Source organism: Ictidomys tridecemlineatus, chromosome 4 (assembly GCF_052094955.1).
Source record: "Ictidomys tridecemlineatus isolate mIctTri1 chromosome 4, mIctTri1.hap1, whole genome shotgun sequence".
Lineage (NCBI taxonomy): Eukaryota > Metazoa > Chordata > Mammalia > Rodentia > Sciuridae > Ictidomys > Ictidomys tridecemlineatus.
Genome location: NC_135480.1, coordinates 71107171 through 71132858, shown reverse-complemented (window position 1 = coordinate 71132858; position 25688 = coordinate 71107171). Strand labels below are relative to the sequence as shown.

The following is a 25688-nucleotide window of genomic DNA, read 5'->3' as shown; positions in this document are numbered from 1 at the left end:
TGAGTGTAAATTTTCCCCCACATCCTCACCAACATTTAATGTTGCTTGTATTCTTGATAGTTGCCATTCTGACAGGAGATGAAATCTTGGTATAGTTTTGGTTCACATTTCTCTAATTGCTAAGAATGTTCAACATTTTTTCATATATTTGTTGATTGATTATATTTCTTCTTTTTTTGAAGTGTCTGTTCTATTCCTTTGCCCATTTATTGATAGGATTATTTGGGTTTTTGGTGTTAAGTTTGTTGAGTTCTTTCTATAACCTGGAGATTAGCACTCTCTCTGAGGTGCATGTGATAAAGATTGTCTCGCATTCTGCAGGCTCTCTCTTCATGTTAATTGATTGTTTCCTTTCCTGTGAAGAAACTTTTTAAATCTGATTCCATCCCATTTATTGATTCTTGATTTTACTTCTTGCACTTTAGGAGTCTTGTTGAGGAATTCGATTCCTAAGCCCACATGATAAAGAGTTGGGCCAACATTTTCTTCTAGTAGATGCAGAGTTGTTGGTTTAATCCCTAGGTCCTTGATCCACTTTGAGTTGAGTTTTGTGCATGGTGAGAGATAGGGATTTATTTTCATTTTGTTACATATGGATTTCCAGTTTTCCTAGAACCATTTGTTCAAGAGGCTCTCTTCTCCAATATATGTTTTTGGCACCTTTGTCTAGTGTGAGATCACTGTATTTATGTGGGTTTGTCTCTGTGTCTTCTATTCTGTAGCATTGTTCTCCATATCTGTTTTGGTGCCAATACCATGCCATTTTTGTTACTATGGCTCTGTAGTACAATTTAAGGTCTGGTATTGTGATGCCTACTGCTTCACTTTTCTTGCTAAGGATTGCTTTGGCTATCCTGGGTCTCTTATTTTCCAAATAAATTTCATGATTGCTTTTTATAGTTCCATGAAGAATGTCATTGGGATTTTAATAGGAATTGCATTAAATCTGTAAAATGCTTTTGGTAGTAAGGCCTTTTTGACAATCCTATCCAAGAACATGGAAGTTATTTCCATTTTCTATGGCTGTCTTCAATTTCTACAGTGTTCTGTAATTTTCATTGAAGAGGTCTTTCATCTCTTCTGTTAGATTGAGTCCCATATTTTCTTTGAGGCTATTGTAAATTGGGTAGTTTTCCTAATTTCTCTTTCAGTGGACTCATTGCTGATGTATAAGAACTCTTTTGATTTATGGGTGTTAATTTTATATCTTGCTATTTTGCTTAATTTATTTATGAGTTCTAGAAGTTTCCTGGTGGAATGTTTTGGATCGTCTAAATATAGAATAATGTCATCAGCAAATACTGATAGTTTGGGTTCTTCTTTTCCTACTTGTATCTTTTTAATTTCTTTCTTCTGTCTAATTGCTCTGACTAGAGTTTCAAGGAGGATGTGGAATAGATGTGGTGAAAGAGAGCATCCTTGTCTTGTTCCAGTTCTTCTAGGGAATGCTTTCAGTTTTTCTCCATTTAAAATTATATTAGCCTTGGGTTTAGCATATATAGCTTTTATAATGTTGAGATATGTTTCTGCTATTCCTAGTTTTTCTAGTGTTTTGAACATGAAGGGATGCTGTATTTTTTCAAATGCTTTTTTGGCATCTATTGAGATGATCATATGATTCTTGTCTTTAAGTCTACTGATGTTATGAATTACGTTTATTGATTTCCATATGTTGAAGTAACCTTGCATCCCAGGGATAAACCCCACTTGATTTTGGTGCATTATCTTTTTAATACATTTTTGTATGCAATTTGCCAGAATTTTATTGAGAATTTTTACACCTATATTCCTCAGGGACATTGGTCTGAAGCCTTGTTACCTTTATGTGTCTTTGTTTTTGGTATCAGAGTGATACTAGCTTCATAGAATGAGTTTGGAAGGGTTTCCTTCTTTTCTATTTAATGAAATAATTTGAGAGGTGTTGGTATTAATTCTCCTTTAAAGGTCTTGTAAAACTGGGCTGAGAATCTGTCTGGTCCTTGTTTGGTAAGATTTTGATGGTATCTTCTATTTCATTGCTTGAAATCAGTCTGTGTAAATTGTGTATATCTTCTGATTCAGTTGGGTAGGTCAGATGTCTACAGAAATTTGTCAGTGTGTTTAAGATTTTCTATTTTATTGGAGTATAATTTTTTCAAAATAGTTTTTGATTATCTTCTGTACTCCAGTAGTGTCCATCATGATATTTCCTTTTTCACAATGAATTTTAGTAGAGCTTCTCTCTCTCTCTCTCTCTCTCTCTCTCTCTCTCTCTCTCTCTCTCTCTCTCTCTCTCATTAGCATGGCTAGAGGTTTATCAATTTTATTTACTTTTTTCAAAGAACCAACTTTTTGTTTTGTTGATTTTTTTGAATTGTTTCTTTTTGTTTCAATTTCTTTGATTTCAGCTGTGATTTTAATTATTTCCTGTCTTTTACTGCTTTTCATGTTAATTTGTTCTTTTTCTAGGGCTTTGAGATATAATGTTAGGTCATTTACTCATTGACTTTCTGTTCTTTTGATGAATAAGCTCAATGCAATGAACTTTCCTCTTAGGACTGCCTTCATAGTGTTTTTCAAATATTTTGATATGTTGTATCACTATTTTCATTTACCTCTAAGTATTTTTATTATCCCTGATTTCTTTGGATATCCATTCATAATTCAATAGAGTATTATTTAGTCTCCACGTGATCTGATGGAATTCAGGATAGTCTCTCTCTCTCTCTCTCTCTCTCTCTCTCTCTCTCTCTCTCTCTCTCTCTTTGGTATTTGATAAGAGTGGCTTTGGGGCATAAGATATGGTCTGTTTTGGAGAAAAATCCATATGCTGCCGAGAATAAAATGTATTCACTCATTGATGGATGAGATATTCTATGTGTGTCTGTTAAGTCCATATTATTGATTGTGTTATTTAGACATAGTTTCTTTGTGTAGTTTTTGTTTGGAAGATCAATCCAGTAGTGAGATGGGTGCATTCAAGTCACCCAGAAGTATGATGTTGTGGTCTCTTTGATTGCTGAAATTGAGAAGGGTTTGTTTAATGTACATAGATGTTCCATTGTTTGGGACATGATTATTTACAATTGTTATGTCCTGTTGATGTATAATTCTCTTAAGCAGTATGAAATGTCCTTCTTTTTCCCTTCTGATTAATTTTGGCTTGAAGTCCACTTTATCTGATATGAGGATGGAAATCCCTGATTGTTTATGGGACCCATGTGAGTGATGTATTTTTTCCCAACCTTTCACGTTCAGTCTGTGGGTGTCTTTGCCTCTGAGGTGAGGGTCTTGGAGACAACATATTTTGGAGTCTTGGTTTTTAATTCAATCTGCCAGTTTAGGCAGATTCATGAATTTAGGCCATTAACATTCAAGATTATTATTGAGATATGATTTGTATTCCCCAGTCATTTTGATTTATTTCTGATTTTTAATTTGATTTAGTTTCTCCTTTGATTGACTATTCCTTTAGTGTAGTTCTTCCCTTTGCTAGTTTTCTCTTAGTTTTTTTCATTTCATCTTTGTGGAATATTTTGTTGAGAATATTCTGTACTGCAGGCTTTCTAATTGTGAAGTATTTTAACTTTTGTTTATCATGGAAGTTTTTTATTTCATCTTCAAATCTAAAGCTTAAAAACTACATCACATGAAGGTAGAGATACACAGGATGAATATTATGTAACAACAGACACAGAGTTTGGAGTATGCAGTCTTAAGACAATGCCAAGGATTGACAGCTACCACTAGAAACTGAGAAGAGGGAGGATTCTGTTCAGAGGGAATGTGACCTTGTTAACATCTTGATTTCAGACTTCTAACCTCCTGTACTATAAGAGAATAATTTTCTGTTGCTCTGAAGCACCCAGGTTCTGGAATTTTGTTACAGTGGCCATAGGAAACTAATATTCCTGTTATGGTACTTATCACACTACGTCGAATTGACTAGGCATTTTTGCTTGTCTTCCTCCTTTCTCTTTGAAAAGTGTCATTGAGTCTTTGATAGCTTTGAAATACAATGTATGTATCAGTCTCTGGAAAAAAATATGAAAAAAAAATTTTACTGGATGTAGGATTCTTGGTAGGCATCCATTTTCTTTCAGAGTTTGGTATATGTTGTTTTAGGACCTCCTAGCTTTGAGGGTCTAGATTGAAAAATCAACTGATGTCTGAATTGGTCTCACCTTATACATAATCTGATATTTTTCACTCACAGCCTTTAAAATTCTATTCTTTTTCTGCAAATTAGGCATTTTCATTATAATGTGCCTTGATGTGGGTCTGTTGTAATTTTGTGCATTTGGGGTCCTGGAAGCCTCTTATATATGATTTTCCATTTCATTCTTTAGATTTGGGAAATTTTCTGATATTATTTCATTGAAAATATTGTGCATTCCTTTAGTTTGTATCTCTGTGCCTTATCTATACAGATAAATCTTAAATTTGGTATTTTCATGTTATCCCATAATTCTTAGAAGAATGATTTTTTTAACATCTTCTCTTCATGGTCAACTCTATTTTCAAGATGATATATTTTGTCTTTATTGCCTAAGATTCTTTCTTCCAAGTGGTCTAGTCTGTTGGAGATACTTTATACTGAATTTTTAATTTAGTTTATTGTTTTTTTTTTTATTTAGAGGATTTCTGCTTGTTTTTTTTTCCCCCAGAATCTCTGCCCCTTTATTGAAGTGATCTTTCACTTCCTGTATTTTCTCTGTGATTTCATTCCTTATACCATCCTTTACTTCACAGAGCAGTTCAACTATGTACATTCTAAACTCCCTTCCTGACTTGTCTCCCACTTTGGTGTCAATGAAATCTGTTATAAGAGTATCTTGGTTTGTTTTGGGTGATTTGTTCTCTTGCTCTTTCATGTTGTTTTTATGTCTACCCATCTAACAGTATGGGTCTGAGGCAGTAGAGTTTGTACCCTGTGAACTTATAATATCCTTGAAGGTTTTCCAGTACCTCACTGTTAACAGGGGAGACAAATAATAACAAAAACTAATGCAAAAAATACATAGCATCAAACCAAATAATTTGTACTATGACATTTACAATGTTAATTATCACAGTAAACATAAATTTTATGATCAGTTTTTGCCTGTAATAAAAACAGCAAGTTTGCAAAAGGGCTTACAATTTCAAATGGTGAACAGGGAGAGAACAGAAGTGATACAGGAGGTGATAAAGAGGGAGGGAGAGAGAAGATAGAAGTAAAAAAATTAAAGAGTAAAGAAATAATAGAGGTTGGCTGTTAGTGGAAGAACAGAGAGAATTGAGGGAAACAGGTAGGAGAAAAATTATATACAAATTAAATTTTTTAAAAAAATAAAAATAAAAGAATACAAAACAAAACTAAAATATACTAATCAAATATCATAGTTAAAAAAACTAATCTGTGAAAAATAACTGACTTCAAAAATGCTAGAAATTAAATGAGAAAAAAATGAATATTTATAAATGTCCATGTACCATTAAGGTTACGATTAAACTGAGGAAAAGAATAATAATAAAAAAAATAAGAAAAGAAAACAAACAAAAAAAATCTTGATGAAGAGTTGAAGAATTCTTTCCATTGGCATTCAAAAGATTCTCAGCTTCTCTTCTCAGCACTTTTCGGTGGAGTCTTCTGGAGTGTGATCTCCACCCTTTGGAATGCTAGAATGAGAGAGGTAATCCCTGAGGTGGAATTCCTGGAGATGGAGACAGGGTTTAGGCATAGGTGGGCTTCAGGCCCTTCACTAAATGCCAGTTGGTCTAGAGATTTTAAATCAGTGAACCTCTTGCTGGTCCCTGCTGGAAGACTCTACCCCAAAGATCTCCCCTGGGTTCCACTCATGCAATGAGAGAGCCAATTCTTAGTCACTTATGTCACCTGCAGACCCCAAATTTCCTGGTCTTGGGTTCAGTCTGTAAACAATCTCTCCTGAAGTCTTCAGAGTTCCTGCCCAGATGCATCTCTCCCAGCAGGCCCAGCAAGCAGCCCAATATGAGGGGGAGGGATAGATCCAGATGGGTTTCTGTGACCAGCTGTCCCCTGTGTAAACCTCTCTTCCACATTTTATTTTTCCCGGTCACTTATGCACACTCCCTGTTGTACAATATGTATTTACTGGCCTATATTTAGGCCAAACATGGGTTTTCCAGGAATCTGCTCCCTCAGCTGTTGGCCCCCGCACCAGGGCTACAAAATGGTTCCTTCCTTTGTCCTCCGCATGCCACCTAGGGAAATGGCAGTTTCATTCCCCACACACAGATATCATGCAGCGCATCTTTCAGGTTTGTTGGGCAGCGTCCTTGGTCTCTCAACACTCTGTACCCAGACACACCTCTGGCCTCCCAAAAATGTGGGTTCCTTTAATTCTCTTATCCTTGTACTATGATCACAGAGGGATCATTCTGGCTGTTGCTTCCAGCCTGGCCACAGGAGCATCTGTGCCACTGAGGACTTTAAACTTTTTTTTTTTTTTAATTCAACCTTCTGTATCCCCAGTCTCCTTTGAATGTCCAGTTTAAATTCCAGCAAAGTCCTTCCCCGCCTCCTGCCTTATTTTTGTTCAACTACCTTGTGGAGAAGCTGCCTGTCTGTTTTCTTGGTTTCATGCCTCAGAGCAGCCAGGAACTCTACCTCCTCTTTTCTGCCATCTTGAAAAATTCCCCATGCTTCAAGAATTTTGACAAACTCTAGCTTCAAGAAGAAAATTCTTCTTAAAAAGAAGAGAGCTTGCTGAGAGCAGTGGCACATGCCTGTAATCCCAGAGACTTGGGAGACTGAGGCAGGAGGGTCACAAGCTCAAAGCCAGCCTCAACAACTTAGTGAGGCCCTAAGCAACTTAGTGAGATTCTGTCGCAAAATTAAAAAGTAAATAGAAAAGGACTGGGGATGTGACTCAGTGGTTAAGTGCTGCTGGGTTCAAACCCCAGTACCAAAAAAAAAAAAGAAGAAGAAAAAGAAAAGAAAAGAAATAGAAATAAAAGAACTCTGAGAATCCGTAGATTCAGAAGAGAAAAATTCAAACAGAAGCAAAACAATAGAAAATACTATTTGCTGAATGCCATATATAATTGTATATATATAATTTATATATGTGTATATATATATACACATATATATATATATATCTGTCACACTTGGCATATCAATGATGTAAACTGTGAATACCTCTAAAATGTTTTTGAGTCAAGTTTATTGAAAAAAATGCAAATCAGAGATAGAAATAATAATCAAAGTAACCTCAAATAATTTGGAAGGACTGGAGGAGAGCAGGTTTGCTAAAATTAGAATAAAAATCAGAAAGAACAAGGGCAATGTTCAGGCTAACTGAAGCAACAAAACTTCACAGATGTAGAGATACTCATGTAGAATTAGGCCTATGAATAATATTTGGGTATTACTGGTCCAGTGAAAAAGAAACAAATACGCATATTGAAACATATGCACTGCATTAGAAAGAACCCTGAGCTGGGTCAAAAGAGCCCTGTGCTAGTCCTAATTCTAAAAAGATTTGGGTTAGTCCCTTCCTCTATGGGGATTTTCTCTAATCTATAAATGCTGGACAAATAAGTTTCTAAAGGTGAAGTTCTTTGTTCCTTTAAAAAAACAGTGAAATTATATTTTATGTTGATAATTTTCCTTTAGATTTTATTTCATCACTTAAAATCAAAGCTGTTTGGAAAATATGAACAACAATAATAAATACTATTTTTGAATACCTGTTTATAGTTATAACAACTTTTATATGTAAATAAGTATTATACTCATTTTACAGGTAAGGGAGCTAGGATTTAAAAAAAAATGTGTTTCAGTCAGTCTTTTTGACATTGTGGCCAAATGAACTGAAAAGAACAATTTTGGAGGAGGGAAAGTTTTATTTGGCAATTATGGTTTCAGAGGTCTCAGTCCATAAATGGCCAACTTTGGGCTGGAGGTGAAGCAGAACATCATGTTGGAATGGCATGTAGGAGAAAAACAACTCAGGACATGACAACAAGGAAGCAGAGAGAGATCATCAGGGACAAGATATAAACCTCAAAGACATGCTCTTGGGGACCTGCTTCTTCCAGCCACAACCTACCTGCAGATAGTTACTGTCCAGTTAATCCATATCTGGGAATTAAGGCTCTCATAACCCAATCATTTTACCTCTTAAACTTTCTTGCATCTTCTCACACATAAGTTTTTGTGGGACACTACATATTCAAACCATAACATTAAGTTACTTTCCCAAGTTACCTAGAAACAACTGGTGGACTTGAGATTCAACTCAGTTTTGTCAAACTCCAAATTTTTTGCTCTTTTCCACTTTTTTATGCTGTTTTCGTAGGGTATTGCCTGAGAAAAAAATCAGAGAATAATTAGAATGATGAAAGATGTAGACATTTTATTCTATAAAGGAAAATCAACACTGGCTACTGTCAAACATCAAAATATATTTTAGTAAAGATGAATGGTTAAAATTTGATCTATAATCATACTTCAGGAAAACATGAAAAATTTGTTAAATATACTGAAGATTGGGGGATATATAATATAAAATTAAAAAACAAAAAGGAAAGAGTAAGTGTGACTATACAACACATTTTAAAATTTTCTATTTCAAGAAATAACATACAAGGAAAAAGTTAAAATCAATAATACAAATAACTGTTGCAAATATTCTTCTTGGTTTGTTATCTAAAAGGGAGTGCTCTTATTGAGTGTACACCTAAATTTTTAAAAGAACAAATTAAACAAAAAATAGGCAAAATAAAGGAACATACATTTTATGTAAAAAGAAATTCAAATAACCTATAAACATATAAGATACTTAACTTCAAATAAGAAATGCAAAATACAAAAATTCAATTGTCTCCTTATCCAAATGGAAAACATCAAATGTTTCAGTATGTATAATTATTGTAAGAATATAAGGAAGTTCTTATGGCTTAAATATTTGATATCTCCCAAAAGCTCATGTATGAGAGAATGCAAGAACATTCAAAGGTGAAATATTGGGTTATGAGAGCCTTAACCCAATCAGTAAATTAATCCTTTCAGAATGGTGGGTGTGGCTAGAAGACATGGGTCATGGGGAGCATGCCTTTGGGGATTATATTTTGTATCTTGTGAGTTGAGTTTCTCTTTCCTTCTTGGTGTGATGTCTTAACTGCTCTCCTCTACCACTCTCTTCCACCATGATGTTCTGCCTCACCTTGAGCCCCCAACAAATGGAGCCCACTGTCTATGGTCTGAGACCTCTGAAACATGAGCCCCCAAATCAACTTTTCCTCCTCTCTAATTGTTCTTGTCAGGTCTTTTGGTCACAGCAGTGAAAAGGCTGACTAAAATAGAACACACACAACACATGTGGGAATATAAGTCAGTGCTGTATTTTTGAAGGCAATTTGGCAATGTCTACCAAAATTTTATACTCATTCTCTTTGCTCAACAACTTACTGCTCAACATAATCTTATGTTTATTACAGAATTGTTTATAATAGCAAAATACTGAAGAACTGAAGTGTTCATAAATTATGCACTGGACAATTAATTGTTTTTTATTAAATATTAGAATACTCTACAACTATTCAAAAGAATGAAATTAATGTGCAGTAATATGTTAATAATAAAGCTAATAATAGCTAATAATAAAATATATTAGTAGGTGGGAAAATTAAGATATTAAAAATGTGTAGATTACGGTTTATATATATGAAATTTTTAAATTGTGTATTTTATAAACCAGCTTCTATTCATAATAAAAATAAAATAAAGAGTAGTATATAATAAGTCACCAACATAGTTACCTTTGGAAACAATAATAGAAGGTAGGAGAACCTTTTATTTTTATGTACGTACATTGTGTGCATGTATCTATTTTTTTTTAATCAATATGTTCCCTGGAAAATGAGATTTTATCCTATTTTTTGTTTTGTTTTTTTATGAATTTCAGTATGTTTAATAAATAACCATTTTTAAATGCATAATAGCAAATTAAAAGAAATACTAGAAACACCATTTGACTTAGGAAGTCCATTTCTAGGAAATTTATCCTTCAAAAATATGTTAATGAGTATTTGTAGTAGTGAAAAACTGGAAATGATTCTAGCCATATCAATATCATTAGGGATCTTATGGAAAAATGCTGGAACATTTACACCATTGAATACTAGCCTCCACAAAAAGGTAGAATGATATGAGCTTGTATGAAAGATATCTAAGATACATTGTTAATTGACAAGTAAAACAAAACATTATACATTTTATATGTGATACGATATATTATTTAATAAAAAGACAATAGTATGTTAAAATATATATATATATATATATATATATATATATATATATATATGTAGAAAGAGCAGCAGCAGTAGCAATGTGGTTATAGGTGCTGATGGTGAATTTCTAAGGAGTAGACACAAAAGTGGTTACCTCTGGAAGTGGGAATGGTGAGGGGACCTTTACCTATTCTTTTACACCTTTCTGAAACAGACATTACAAAGTATGATCATATTTTCTAACAAAAAGTTAACACTTATCATCATTTAACGAGAGATGAATTATTTTGTACATGTAGTTTGTGTTCTTCAATTTCCTATTACGAAGGCCTGGATAATAATGGCCTTTCTCATCTGACTACCAGAGTTCTACTTCTGACTTTTCAACAGCCTGGATGGTCTCCAACATGACTGACATAACTGTCTTCTACCGTGGAGTAGATCTGGAATTGTGTAGTTCAAGGAGCTTTTAGACTCAGATAGTCTAACCATCCCTTCCCTCTGAGATGGGAGAAAACTGAGGTTCAGGGAGGTGATGTGATAGTCACTCAGCTAGTGGGTGACATGGTCAGGTCAGCTAATGTGCTTCCCAGTGTTCCTGTGTAATCCATACTCACAGGAAAGAGTTCACCAGGATAGAAGACACATAAAAGACTAGGAAAAATATAAAGCAAATAAGAAGACTTTAACAAAGTTAGGAAATTGCAGAAATGAAGATTACTGATGCTCCAGGCCTGGAAGTAGTAAGCTCTACCCCTGTCTACCACTCGAATACTGAGTGATAGAAAATAAGCTACTGGGGCTGGGGATGTGGCTCAAGCGGTAGCGAGCTCGCCTGGCATGCATGCGGCCTGGGTTCGATCCTCAGCACCACATACAAACAAAGATGTTGTGTCCGCTGAAAACTAAAAAATAAATATTAAGAATCTCTCTCTCTCTCTCTCTCTCTCTCTCTCTCTCTCTCTCTCTAAAAAAAAAAAAAAGAAGAAGCTACTTATTCTTTCATGGGCTATAACAACTGCCCTAAAAAAAGAAAGAAAGAGCAGTAATGATACCACCTACAAAAATATAGTTTTGTGTAGGTTAGAAAACTGGACTTACTGTTTGTTCACTTCAAGCAAAAGAACTTCTTAGGGTTCTTATTCTCTGTTCCCCAACCAATGTCCCTCTTATGGAGCAAACAGAGCATTCATTATATTGTATTGACTTACTTTGAATTGATTCAAGAAAGAATTTAGTTTTGCTTCTCACTAAATTTGACTTACAGATGATTTTTCACCCTGGTAGAGTTTGGGGCTTGTTTTTTAGGTGTTCTGTTTCTCTTTCTGTATGGGCCCAGAATGGGAGTTAGCAATTGCAAAACCCCAGGCATGCTTTATTTCATTTTGTCAGAATCCATTATGGAATTCTGTATGAGAAATGGGGTGTTCAAGTTTATTTTGGAACAGAGCTCATGGCTGTCTCACCAAGCTCAGTATGACAGGACTAGGCAATTGACCAGAGAGGGGTTTGGCTGGCAGCCAGCCTCATTCCATGCAGTCTCCCCAGAACCTCATCTGAATATATTAATCTGTCAGCATGTACTTGTCGATGTGCATTACATGTGTCTCTCTTCATTATCCTATTTTCCTCTAATTTTGAAGGTTCTTATTTATCCTCAAAATCTAGGAAACTTACAGGGTCATAGTAAATATACCCAGTAAAATCCTCATAGACATGAATGGAAAAAAATGCTTCCATCCCAGTCAGATCATGAAACGAACACAAAATGAATATTTTTATATTGCTGCTGTTTAAAATTATTAAAACTGGAATTCGTAGAGGTAAGAAATACTGGAGTAGAAGATGAGGGGCTTTGAGGCACAAGATAGTCTTAAGTAGCTTATTAGTTTTGGGATACTCCTTTCTTCTATCTTAATACAGATTCTATGCTTAAAATTCTCTGATTTCCTCTTTCAGGTGAATGGCATTGACCTCCGTGGAGCATCTCATGAACAGGCAGCTGCTGCATTAAAGGGAGCTGGACAGACGGTGACCATTATAGCACAATATCAACCTGAAGGTCAGTCAGAACCCAAACTTACAATGTTCTGGTATGTCTCTGTGTGAAAGTGAATCCACATTACTGATAGCCTGTATTAACCATAGTCACCATCAACAAGTTTTAAAGCTAACTATAGGGAAAACTTCATAATTAATGTCCAAAGAACATGAAACCCTCAAAGACAGGATTAGGCAATTGGCCAAGAAAATATCAGGAAAACATCAGGCAGTTAGGCTCATATAAAAACTTGAATTCAAATAAATATCAACCAACATCAGCTTTATTTCATTTATATTTTTATCTAATATGCATTTTTGGTCACTAATAGATACTATAAAGGCAATTTAGATTTATGAAGCACGGGAGAGATATTTCATTTATACAAGTAGACCATATTCTCTCCTGTGGCATTAATTTAGTTCTCATGAACACTACTACGGTTTAGATGTCCCCTTCCCCCATTTTTCTGCTATACTGTTCTTTGTTTGGAATAAATCACTGCAAAAACTGAGACTTGGTAAGATGGCATTGTCATCAGTTGGATTAGCCAACTAAAAATTGATAAGATATCTGAAATTGGATTATCTGTACCCTGCTCTTTCATTTATTTAAACATCTGTTTATGTGTTCAGAATGAGGCTCAACAAGACAACTGGGATATTACCTCTTGTATGATTTATTTCTTAGAAAATTCATTTATAGATTGCTTTCTGGCTAGTAAAACATACTAAGCACATTCTGTACTACTGTGGACTAGACCTTGTACAAAAAAAAAAAAAAAGAAAAGAAAAGAAAAGGAAAAGAACATGGCTTCTGTCTTCAAGAAATGGAGTTGATTGCTTTTGTTTTGTGGTTAGCAGAGAGAGTTTTAAACACCTGAAAATGAGAGTTGAAAATGTCATTAAGGAGGAGCCTCTGTGCCTGTGGATGTTAGGAGCTCCTTTGATCTTTTCAAATGATTATTAACTTCATGCCTCTTTGGAAGACAAGCCTGTGTCTTGCCTGTAGCAATTTAGGTTTTATTATCTATTATGGTGGCAAATTTGCATATGCAGAACAGGATAAAGAAAACATTTTCTTCAATGTGTATGTTAGTATGTTACCTTTATTTCTTCGTTTATAACTGACTTTAGAATTAGAATTTGCAACTAAGTTCTACAAAATTTTTTATAAATATTTTGTCCTATTGGCCTATGACACATGTGGCTAGTCCACTGGTGGAAAGATTTGTGAAGGTCAGAGATGGATGATGCAGTGACCATGGAATGTGCTCTTCCTGGACAGATTTGGGAAGTCTTTTTACTTCTTAAATTTTAGTACATCTTTTTTTTCAAATAAAAGTAAAGCAAATATTATAAAACAGAAAATGAAAATAACTAATTTAATACCATTTGATTAACAGATTTTACATCATATAGAGTAAGAACTTTTTCACTGGAATCCTCCATTTCCTTCATTGCTGTTTTCTGTCAGTTTCTAACACTATGCCCTTTCCTATACCCTGAGACATGGCATAAATGTTTTGTCCTTGACTGCTTTCCTATTCTGAATATTTTATCTTAAATAAGTCTGCAGATTGATAAAGTGATTAGAACTATAGAAGGTCTTAAGAGTGGTCAAATAACCATGAACACAATGATTCCAGGTTTTGAAGTTTACAATAAAAGACAAACATGTTCTCATTCTATCAGTATAAATCCTCAACTTTTTACAGAAACTTTCTGTAGCTTGGTTTCCTTAAGCAATATACTTAATTTGGATAATGTGCTGTACTTTATCAAGATGCCTATTCTAAGCATGTTTTATAAATCACATAATTGCCTTTAAAGTGCTCTAAAGAAACCTGCAAATAATAACAGCAAACTTCTTTCCAAATGCCAAAATACAGATTGAATTTACAAAATGACTTCCCTATTGTAATAGTCTGCAGTCTAATTTGTCACAACTTTAAATCAGTTGAAAATGTAGTAATAGAAAAATGAAGCAATCAGTTTTATTCTTCCCTTTGCAAACTTTATGCGTAACCAAGCCTTAATTGAACTATTGTTCAGACTAGAAAATTGATTGTTTTGGTCGTGTAGGACCATTTAAATTATATAACATCTCTTGGAAATAATGAATAATTTACATTTAAAATAACAAGTGAATTGAAAACTGCTTTGTGAGATTTCATCAGAAAATTCTCATCAGAAGCCAGGTGTGGTAACTGGGCACACACCTATAATCCCATTATACATTATTGTCCCCTGTACTAGGGAGACTGAAGGAGGAGGATCACAAGTTCAAGGTCAGTCTCAAAATATCTTAGCAAGAGTCTGTCTCAAAATCAAACAATGAAAGGGCTGGGAATGTAGCTCAGTGGTAAAGCACCCCTGGGTTCAATCCCTAGTATGAAAAGAAAAAAAATCTCACTAGCTTTCTTTAATTTGCACCAGTGTCCTTACTCTTATGGTAATGCTGAAAGAAGGTTTTGATGACATCTCTTTCCATATGGCCATTGGCAAAGCTTCCAGAAAATATGTTTTTCAGCCAACTTCAAATGCTTTATCAGGAATTCTGGAAATGCTTTCCCCAATATTACCAATTATTTAGAAAAATTTACCGTCTACCCCAAATAATATAGCATTTGTATTCATCTTCAAGGAATTTTTTAAAAATTTTTTTGAGGAGAAAGAACCTTTATACATTTACTAGAGATCAGAGAAGGGATAAACTTGCAGGGGTCAGAACAGTGCAATAGTACTTTGTGGAAATATGGGAATGAGGGCTGACTTGAAAATAGATGAGATTTCTGTTTAAGATAGTAGAAAGAATATCTTGTTTAAGATTGTAAGCTCCATGTATGCAGACACCATACCTGGATTTTGTTCACTGACAGAACTGTAACTAGCCTTATTATTGGTATTTCTTAAAGAGCTGCTGAACTAATGGATAAAAGTTTAGCATACGTCAGTACTTAAGTTTCCACTTGATGGGAATTAAAGATTAAAGAGATTCTTCATTTTTACTTACTTGCTCTTTTTATTTTTGTTTGAAAGACAGAAATTAATTGCTAAATAAATGTATGTTACAAAATATGAAACTATTTCCAACTTTTATGTTTTCACAGTGTTTAGCACATTTTAAAAAATAAGTAATATTTTAATATATGTTTATATATTACATTTATGTACATTATTATACTAGAGCAATAAATGACTTCTTTGTCAAGTTTCACTCTGCCAAGTGAGGCAGAAATTATGCACGAGTTTGCTTAAAATAAGCTTGGTCCTGGTTGTCTGCATTACTCTATCCATCATCAGTCTTATTTAATGTGTAGTTCAATGTAGTAGAATTAAATCCAATTTGAAAAATATCATACAATTGGTGTTTTCCTCTGGTGGTAGGACTGAAATTCATTTTGCCACCTTTTGAAATTCAGTTGTGTAGTGTGCTTACTTTGAAATTAACATGTGTTAGGTTAAAAATAAGAAAATATTGAAGTTTTTTTTTCCTTTTTTGAGACCCTATATCTGATATGTCAGGAATGATTTTATTAAGCATTACAGGGAACCAGTATCTGTAAAAACTTGAACTTTCCACATTCAGTTAGTGAAGTTACTCAGTATCACTTCACACTAGGAAACACAATACCCTATATACTCACAACTTTCTAAAAGACATGACCCCACGGAGTCTCTGTGCACAACCCCCTGCCCTTCCCACACACCGGTCCCTGTAAATCACACTAGCACCCAGAGCTTTGTCCTTTTTCACCTTTCCCTAATTGGGGGGGGGGTCTACTACCTCCTCCCACACTTAGTTCTGAACTGCCACATATCTCTGCCTTTTCTTTATGGGTTCTTCTACCTGGAATGTTTCTGTTCTCCCTTTTCACCTGCATGGCTCCTAGTCATCTTGAGGACCCTCAGATTTCAATTCTCTATGAAGCCAACTTTAATCTTCTCAGTCATGTTGATTGATTCTTTCTCTGAGTTCCCCAGACATTGTTTTCAGACACTTGGTACATTCCCTTAACAAGGTCTGCACATTTCTTTATTCATGTAAACTCCTACAGAGTAAGGAGCCTTCTATCACTCATTTTATCTCTTCTGTTAATTTGCTCAATACAAATTTGACTACACTTTATTAATGTATTATTAAGTTAGTCTCCTCTTATTTTAGAATATTGCAGTATAAAAGCAATATAATAGTTTCAGTGTTTTAACAAGCAAATATTAATATTAAGTGCTTAAGAAATATTTGTTACATAAATAGTGAATGAAGACCTGGAGTTTTTATATTTGATGCAGAAATAGTAAATCAATCTCTGGGTTGGATATTTGGTGTTGGTGTTGATAGAGTTTTTAGATGGTGCCTTTTTGCTTTTCAAAACCTTTAGTGACTCTGATCGATTAACTCCCTTTCTACTACACTGCAGAAAATTTATAGGTTTTTGCTTTGTAATATAGCGCGCGCACGCATGCGCGCGTATACACACACACACACAAATAGATTATTAAAGCCCTAACATTTTTTTAAGATTGTGAAAGCCAGTTTTTTTTAGTACCATCAATGAATTAAAACTACTTTGTTTATGACATAATTACATATTTGTCAAAAAGGATCTAATAGTATTCTCCTGGCTAAGATCAGAGAAAATATTTACAATATTTCTTGCCTTCTAACTTATATAATAACTACTATATTTAACATGAGTTAACTGATTAGTGTTGAAATTATAAAGCACCAGAAGTTCACTTGAAATATCATGTGGACAATAAAAATTACTGAATAAAGTGCAAAATAGAAACAATTAATTGCTAAGCTGTCCCTGTGAAGATAACTAATATCTTTTTGCCTCTAATCTGACTACTCATAGTAGTCAGAATGGACTGCAGGTGAGCAAAAGGGTAAGGTCACCGCAGCAAGCAATATCTACATCAGCAGACAGCAGAGGGGCCCGATTTTCTTTGCTTTTTATTCTTTTTTGTTTATTTGCTCTTTTTAGTTATACATGGCAGTAGACTATATCTTGACGTATGTATACAAACATGGAGTTTATCGTTTTCTAATTAGGATCCCAGTCTTGTGGTTGTACATGATGTGGAGTTTCACTGTGGTGTGTTCACATATGTACATAGGAATGTTATGTCAGATTCACTCTACTGTCTTTTCTATCCATATTCCTCCCCCTTCCCTTCATTCCCCTTTGTCTACTTTGAACTTCTATTCTTCCCCTCACTCCCCCTTGTTGTGTGTTGGCATTTGCATATCAGAGAGAACATTCAACCTTTGTTTTGGGGGATTGGCTTATTTCACTTAGCATGATGGTCTCCAGATTCATTGTTTACCAGCAAATGTTCTTGCCTTTTATTCTCTAATTTGGGTATTTGAGATTCTTTTAAAAGAAAAACATTATTATTGCCTGGAGACTTATAAGTACAGTCTGTTTTATGGAATTATGGCAGAAGGATGATGTGGTTTTGCATTTATTCAATCAATAGGTATTATTTTCTGAACACACACTATGCTTCAGTCAGTGATTAGGGAAATAATAAGCAGTGAACCAAAGCAGGTCCTCTCAAATATCAAATGTGTCATGTGAGTGTTAAGCAGTACAAAGAAATATGAAGCAGAGTAAAGATGATAGTGACAGAGGAAATATATAGTGGCCAGAGAAAGGTATGCTAATTAGAGGAATTTTGAGCGAATATCTGAAAGAAATAAGGGAGTAAGCCACACAGGCAGCTGGGAGAAGAAATGAATCATTCTAGTCTTGCTCTACCAAGTGTGGTCCATGGGACAGCAGCAGAGACAGATATTAATAAAAACTTTTATAAATGCAAAATTTGGAGTCCTAATCCAGGCCAATAAGCCATAATCTTTATCTCATCAAGATGTCCAGGTGATTTGTATGCCCATTAAAGTTTGAGAAGTAGGAGCTGCGGTTGTGGCTCAACAGTAGAGCGCTCACCTAGCACATGCAAGGCGCTGGGTTCCATCCTCAGCACCACATAAATATAATTAAATAAAACAAAAGAATAAAAAAATGTTTGAGAAGTACTCTCGTATGCTTCAGAACTATGTAAAACTTGTCATTGTCACTATTGGGTTTGACTCCCTCTATCTGGAGCACTGGCACATGAGACTGTGTCACTAGAGTTGATTTATGGCATGTGGCAGCTAATTATTGGTCATGTCTCATTTGTTTCACTAGGGATGCATAGGTTGTTCTTGAGGTAATTTAGGAAGCTGTGTGTCATTGAGTTCTACTTTGCCTTGTCCTCCTCTTTAAATACAGACTAACAAATTCAGATCTTTCTATAAGACCTCTGAGATTCTGAATGTGTTCAGGCTTCATTCTCTTTAGCATAGCCTCTCTCATAGCTAAGTAAAGAAGTAGTAAGTGAGTAAGGTAAGAATGAATCTCATCACGTTAGATGCTTCTGTGAACCAAGAGAAAGTCCTTTGGGCATCACTCTAAAATATCTTTGAGTAACTTATTATTTTTAAAAACAAATTCATATAAATAATCTTTTTTAGCTTCTTTTAAGTTGTAAGGCTAATTCCAAAATTTTTTTAAAGTACATGTTCCTTTCAACAATAAATGAAACTTTGATCTGATTTGGGGTAACCACTGACTTAGAGCTTAAACCACAGTTAGATGCAATGGCATATTTCTCTGTGGGGTTGAAGTTATAATGAACACTTAAAATAAATATGTAACTTAGGCCTAAAGAACAAGACACCTGTACCTGAAGGTTCTCAGAAATGTGAGTACATACACCACCCAACAAGTTTATTTACAATGCAAAACATAGTGCTTTATTTAAATCAACATCTATGCAGGTTTATGCATATGAATGAGCAGCTGTGGCATGTTGAAATATTTTTTCAAGGCAAATAACTGCATCTTAAATGCCCAGGAAAGATTTGCTAAGTCCAGCTGTGAACCTTGGTCAAAAATTGTACCAGCACCATGAGGGAACATTTAAAATGAAATTTTTGAATGGAAAGTCCTGTGTCAGACTGGACTGGGAGAGAATTCCAGTTTTCTAGAGCAAACTCTTACTATGTGACCTTGTGCTATTTCATCTTTAAGAATTTGTTTTCTCACCTATTTTTTTTTAAAAAATGGGTAGGAAAAGTATTTTCATAAGAATTCATACACTTATTAAACTTTAAACTTAAGCTAAAAAAATCTGGTGGTATAGAAGCATAAGTTTCATTACTTTTTTAATGCATGAGAAGAAATGGATACACAATTTAATTAACTTGATGGCTTCTGTGTGGTTTAACTAGAATCACTGAGAAATAAAAACTAAAAGTTGTAAGAATCCTTAATGATCATCTTGTCTAGTGGGGAAAAAAAGTTCATCAGCACCCAAATAGGAAAGCAATTCAGTATCTTACCATTGTCATATTTAGTGAAGTTAAGGGTAGCTGAACCTTAATTATTTTAATTCACTATAGCCATTGATGAAGGGGTAAGACTTAAACATAGTTATAATCTAGTAGATATAAAGGGGTCAAAAATTCTCTAGGGAGCTGGGCTCGGTGGTGCACACCTGTAATCCCAGAAGCTTGGGAGGCTGAGGCAGGAGGATCTCAAGTTCAATGCCAGTCTCAGCAAAAGCAAGGCTCTAGGCAACTCAGTGAGGCCCTGTTTCTAAATAAAATACAAAATAGGGCTGGGGATGTGGCTTAGTGGCTGAGTGCTCCTGAGTTGAATCCCCAGTAAACCCCCCACACCAAAAAAAAATTCTCTAGGAGCCTTAAGGCTTTCTAATGTACACAACTTGACTCTTTCTATCTTGTTACTGTTATTGAATGTTATTGTTCATGTATCACAGTTGAATTATGTATTCATGAAATTATTAAATATGTAAGGAATTATTTTTAGTTAGAAAATAGTCATAAGCCTAGAAATACTAATACTTAAATAAATAGTTGAATTTAGTATAATTTTCTTTTTCCCCATCCTAACCTTTTCCTGTAACACCCTTTAATCATCCATCCATCTGTTCACTCATCTATCCATCATCAATCAGTTCATCCTTAGTGATGCTTTGCAATGCCAAATACCAGATTTCTTTGAAGTTTCATCAATTCTGGTTTAATTAATCTGAATGGCATAATGTAATTTTTACTGAATTAGTAAAGAAACTTAAATAAAATTTCATATGAAACTGGGATTTTTTGCTTAGCCATGTCTTTCTCCAAGATCCTCTAACAGATAATGCCTCTACCAGCAGCCAGAAATTTTTTCCCAGCCACCTTCTAATTGCTTTTGTGTTATCCCCAACCTCCATCTAACATGTAACTCTAAAGAATATAACCAAAAAAAGATGATTTCTGCTTGTGGAGTCTGCAGATTCATGGCAGGTTCTTTCCAGATACCTTAATGATGATGCTGCATTCCTTCTCCTATGCCCAAACCCCAGTTTGAAACTTGGACAATGTAATGAGAATAAAAAGCAGGTATCACTTCATGACTCTTAGAAAACTTTATTGACCTTATTGTTTATCTTTAGAATGTTATATGTCAAACTCGTATCAAAGGGGTTAATATTTTGTGGGATTTTTAATTATTTGGGGCCTCTCTTGGCACCTAGTGACATAAATCTCTTAATACAGGAAGCAACCTGTGCTTTCCTGTGCTAGAGACATTTTGACAACCATCCATACCTACCATTAGCAATACTCAAATCAAACTCATGGAAGTAAAGGTTCCTTATCTTATTCTCAACTGTACCAGTTTTGCAAAATGAACAGGCCTCACTAGCTAACCCCTTCATTTTATACAGAATTTCAGGATGTTAGAAAACTGTAAAAGAATGTTCCAGTACACAAGCAGAAGAGCAATATAAACCAAGGGAGGTTAAAAATACCTATGAATTTCATTCTATTTTCTGGATACTCCATTCTGCATTTTTTTGAATATTCCCCTACTTAAGCCAGTCTTCAGATTTAATAGAGAGTAATGAGGCATTTTTCTTCTCCTGTTCCTGACTCTGGAGCCAATGCTTTATTGACCAAGTCACATTGCTTTTCTGAACATTGATTCCCTTGGTTGTTGGTTAAGGTGTTTGAGAGATAATTCTCAGGGCTGTTTTCTGCTGACATTCTGTAAAATTAAACTTACCATGTCTTCTAATTAATACGTGTCATCAAAGAACAATTATTCCAAGCAGGTAATTTCTAAATATCCTCCTTTCATTTCATACATATTAAACACATAAAAATTCTGCTTTCACCCACTTAGAGGGAGGAAAAGATTTGTATTTGAGTAAATAGGATTTAAATCCTTCAATAATGGTTTTAAGTTCAATTCAGGTAGAAGCACTTATTGCTTGTTGGGGGTTTTAAGATTAACAACTTACTGTGCATATTCTTTTTGTTTATAGATCCATTGTTGCCTATATCTTATCAGAGTAACAAAATAAAGTGTAATTGCTAGGCTCAGAAATACATTTATTGAGGCTAAAAGGAAATAATATGAAAAAAATCAATTTCAGAAAATCAAGGATGCAGAAAGCTGAAATAGTGGAAATACCATGAATTCTGAAAATCACAAATAGTAGCAGCTTTAGTATAGAAAATCCAAGCCTAGGAAATGTAAAATATTCATTGTTAATGTACTTTATAGATTCCTAATTCAAATAGGATTTCTGATAGACTCATTGGCTGAGTCTATAAAAGGCAAAAGTGTCTAAATTGTATTTTGGTTTAAAACAATCTTCTTGAATCCCTTTCAGTTTCATTAAACTCATCGTATATCCCCACTGCTAAGGATAATTTGCTTTATTACTAAAAAGTTGCTGACACATTAGGAAAATTAAGTAATAGCAGGACAAAATTCATTCAGTCTTCATTCAGCTAATAATTATTAAATGTTTCCAATGAGTGACATATTGCTTTGGATATTGGAGCTAGAAGGATAAGCAAAATATATGTGGTTCCTGCCTGAATGGATCTGCAGTCAGCCATGCAAAACCACACCAGTGAATTACACAAGCCGAGCTGAGCTCTCTAGAAAAAAAAAAAAAAATAGATCTTGGAATTAGACTCAGAACACACAAAACCAGACCAAACAAAATACCCTGACCTACCTAGATTAGAGGTTCGAGAAGGATATAATACTTTCTTTCATCTAAAGGGTGAGCAAGCATCGATTTGTCAAAGCACAGCAGAAGTTGTAAGGAAGATTATTTCAGAAGGGAAAGGTATATGAAATCATCCTAGAAAGAGAGGATGGTGCAATGGAGGAACTGGCAGCAAACCACAGAAAGTGGGAGAAACACTGTAAGAAAGCAGAAGAAAGAGACTAGGCCAGTCCCTCCAGACTGTACAAGACATTTGGACCATTCTCCTGGAACCAATGAGAGGTCTTTGAAAGGTTTTTAAGCCCAGGAATGGCAGGATCAGACTTACTCTTGAAGATGATGTCTCCAGCTGCTGACCAGAGGGTACTGAAGAGTCTGGAGAAGGACCACAGGAGCCCCCTTATCTGTCATGAATTTATTCTAAGGTCCCTAGTGGATGCCTGAAACTATTTATAGCCTTGAACCATACCCACAGTGTTTTCTGCACATACCTAACTATGACAGAAGAAAAGTAAAAGATCCACAACAAATAATAAAATAAAACAAGTATAACTATTACAATATAAAATAGAACACGCATAACAAACGTCATGGGATTATCTCTCTCTCTCAAAATGTCTTAATTCTTCATTGTACGAAAGCAATATTTTTGGACTATGGTTGAGCATGGGTGATTAAAACTGAAGAAAGAAACCTGGAATAAGGGATATTATGGCAGTTGATGGTCTTGGTGAGAAATAGTGGTGATTAGACCAAAGTGGTGGCAGAATAGGGAGAAAGAAGTAGACTCAGGGAGAAACTGGTTTATACATAAATAGACACAAAAATTGGCTTGTTAGAATACACAAATTCATCCAAACCATTAAATCATAGCAAGACATTATTGACTAGTTTCTCCTTTGGAGAAAAGCATGCTTAATTAATCTCTGTAGCCTTATTCCCTTGAACAGTGCCTGGCTCTTAACAGACATTTAATAAATGTGGAACAAATGAAAATAAAATGAATGATGCCAATGGATAACTATCATTTTATGGGAACTCTCTTCAATATTTTTATTTTAGCAAAAGCAGAGTAAATAATAGAGAAAAAGAAAAGCAAAGAAAGGAAGATGGTTGGAATAAATAAAATAATTAAAACTAGCAGGTATGTATGCCTTATGATATTCTAAAATCTCCACACATGGGATCTCAAGCTTCACAAATACTTTTAGGTTCTATTGTTTTTTCCTATTTTATAGATGAGGAAACTGAGACCCAGAAAGCATCAGTGGTTTTCCCAAGGTCATACAACTGACTAGCAGAGGCAGAAAAACTCCAGAGCAACCAGCACACTTAACTGAATACTCATAGAAGAAAGAAAAAGAAAACAGATCAAGCAATGATAAATGGGTTGGACAGAGAGAAATGGAAAGGGCTAGAATGGATGTTGGATGTGGAGAAAACAACAAAGGACAGAAATGACAATAGAGGGGTCAGAGGGGACAAATGGGTAGGGAAATAGGAGGATTTGGGTAGGCAGGGTTGCAAGCTTAGTGCTCAGTTGTGATTGAGAATGGAGATCAGCAGTACAGACTTGGAGTAGGCCCTGGACAGAGGAACACATATGGATTTTGGAGGCAAGTTTGCTCTCTTTAAAAAAATTGTTGTTGTGGCTTTTTGGAACATGGGCATCTTCGGCCTGCAGAATGGATCTGAGAATAGTTATGGTTACCAACTGGCATCAAGGCAGGCAGAGGACTCAGCACTGACCAACCGTGAGGCCTTAAGTGAATCACGACCTCTCAGTGCCCACGTGTGTTCACCTATAGCATAGGGGCAATCATAGGTACCTTCCAAAATTGTAGAAGAATTGGAAAAAATGGGTGTAGAATGTTTGGAAGGTAATAGGCTATCCATAAATGACAGCTAGTTTATAAGAGTTGATAATAAGCATGTTGGAGTAAACGCCTTGCTTCTCTCTGCTCTGTCAGACCTTTGCAAGGCACTTCGAACCATCCCTGAGAGGGTCAGAGAACTTCACAGAGTTTACGAAGCAGCCATGAAATCAGATAGCTATGGTTCAAATCCCAGATCCATCACTAATAGCTGTATAGCCTCCTACACATTACTTTACCTCTTAGAATCTTGTTCTTTTTCTGTAAAATGAAGATTCACACCTACCTCTCAGAATGACTCCTGAGGATTAAATGGAGTGCATGTATAATGCCACATATAGCTCCTGACAGATAGATCTCAGTAAGTGGGAACTAGCATTATTATAATAATTATCTGATACCCTGTTGTGCGGTTATTATATGGAGAGAGAACAAAATAAACCCAGAGGGAAAAAGAAAATTGAGACGACCCTGAGAGGCTTTTACAGGCATTTAGGAGATTCTTCCAGTAACAAACTGACGTGGAGATAGCACCCTGTGTGGAAGAGTTTTGGGTTCCAGCAGAGGAATGACAAGAGCAAGGGAGAAGAGTCAACCTGGGCCCTGGCCACCACTCCTGCCAGGCTTTGGTTTTCATGCTTTGCCCTGGACACATGAAGCAAGAATTCCAGCAACACAGTTTGGGAGCTATTGAACAGAAAGCAAGAAAATCTTTTCAAATTAAGATGTTTATGTAGTTAGGGCCTAAAAAAGTCACAAGCTCAGTTACTTTTCTACTAGAAGGTGACTCCATGAGCTCATCATTGGATTTTCTATCTTGACTGCTATGTCTTCACATGCCTAGAACAGGGGCTGACACATTGTGAGCCTCAATAAGTATGTGTAGAATAAATAAATGAGTTAAACAAATGTCCTTGCTTTGCAGTTTTTCTTGGAACTGCAGGTGGCAAAATAAATTCATCCTCACTGATATGCCTGTTGAGTAAGCTTAGGAAACTAGAATTCCCAAACATTGGTCTCTGGGTTAGGTGGGTAGCTCAATGAGAGAGCACTTGCCCAGCATGGCTAAGGCCCTCCCCCCCCCCAAAAAAAGAATCTGATATTAATGCCGAAAAAAACTAATTGTTCTATGAGAGTAGATCCTGGGTTTCCATGAATAATTCTGATATTGATGTCAACCAGACTGACTAAACACAAAGACACTCTTTGTTTTACTTTGATGGGAAAACAGAAAATTAAGCAAATGAACCTACAAGTGGCATTGAGAAATTTTTAGTCTGGGAGACATTAAATTAAATATCAGCTATCACATGTATAAGACTGTAGTTTTCGAAGAGCTTTCACATGCTTCTCAATGTATCCACAGAACAGTTGTTCTTCCCCAAGAGGTGAAGAGACTGGTAAAGCCCAGTGAAGTTAAGAGATTTTCCCAAAGTTATG

At 35.2% G+C, this 25688-nt stretch overlaps 1 protein-coding gene across 25 annotated transcripts in view; it reads left to right on the top strand.

The window, feature by feature from the left end:
* Window positions 1-25688, top strand: part of Dlg2 (discs large MAGUK scaffold protein 2) — a 1969681-nt gene that overhangs the window by 1651613 nt on the left and 292380 nt on the right. For all 25 annotated transcript variants that reach the window (XM_021725176.3, XM_078046781.1, XM_040285028.2 and 22 more), the window contains one exon: window positions 12202-12304. In XM_021725176.3, the coding sequence (XP_021580851.2) occupies window positions 12202-12304 (103 nt within the window). The remainder of the gene's footprint in view (window positions 1-12201; window positions 12305-25688) is intronic.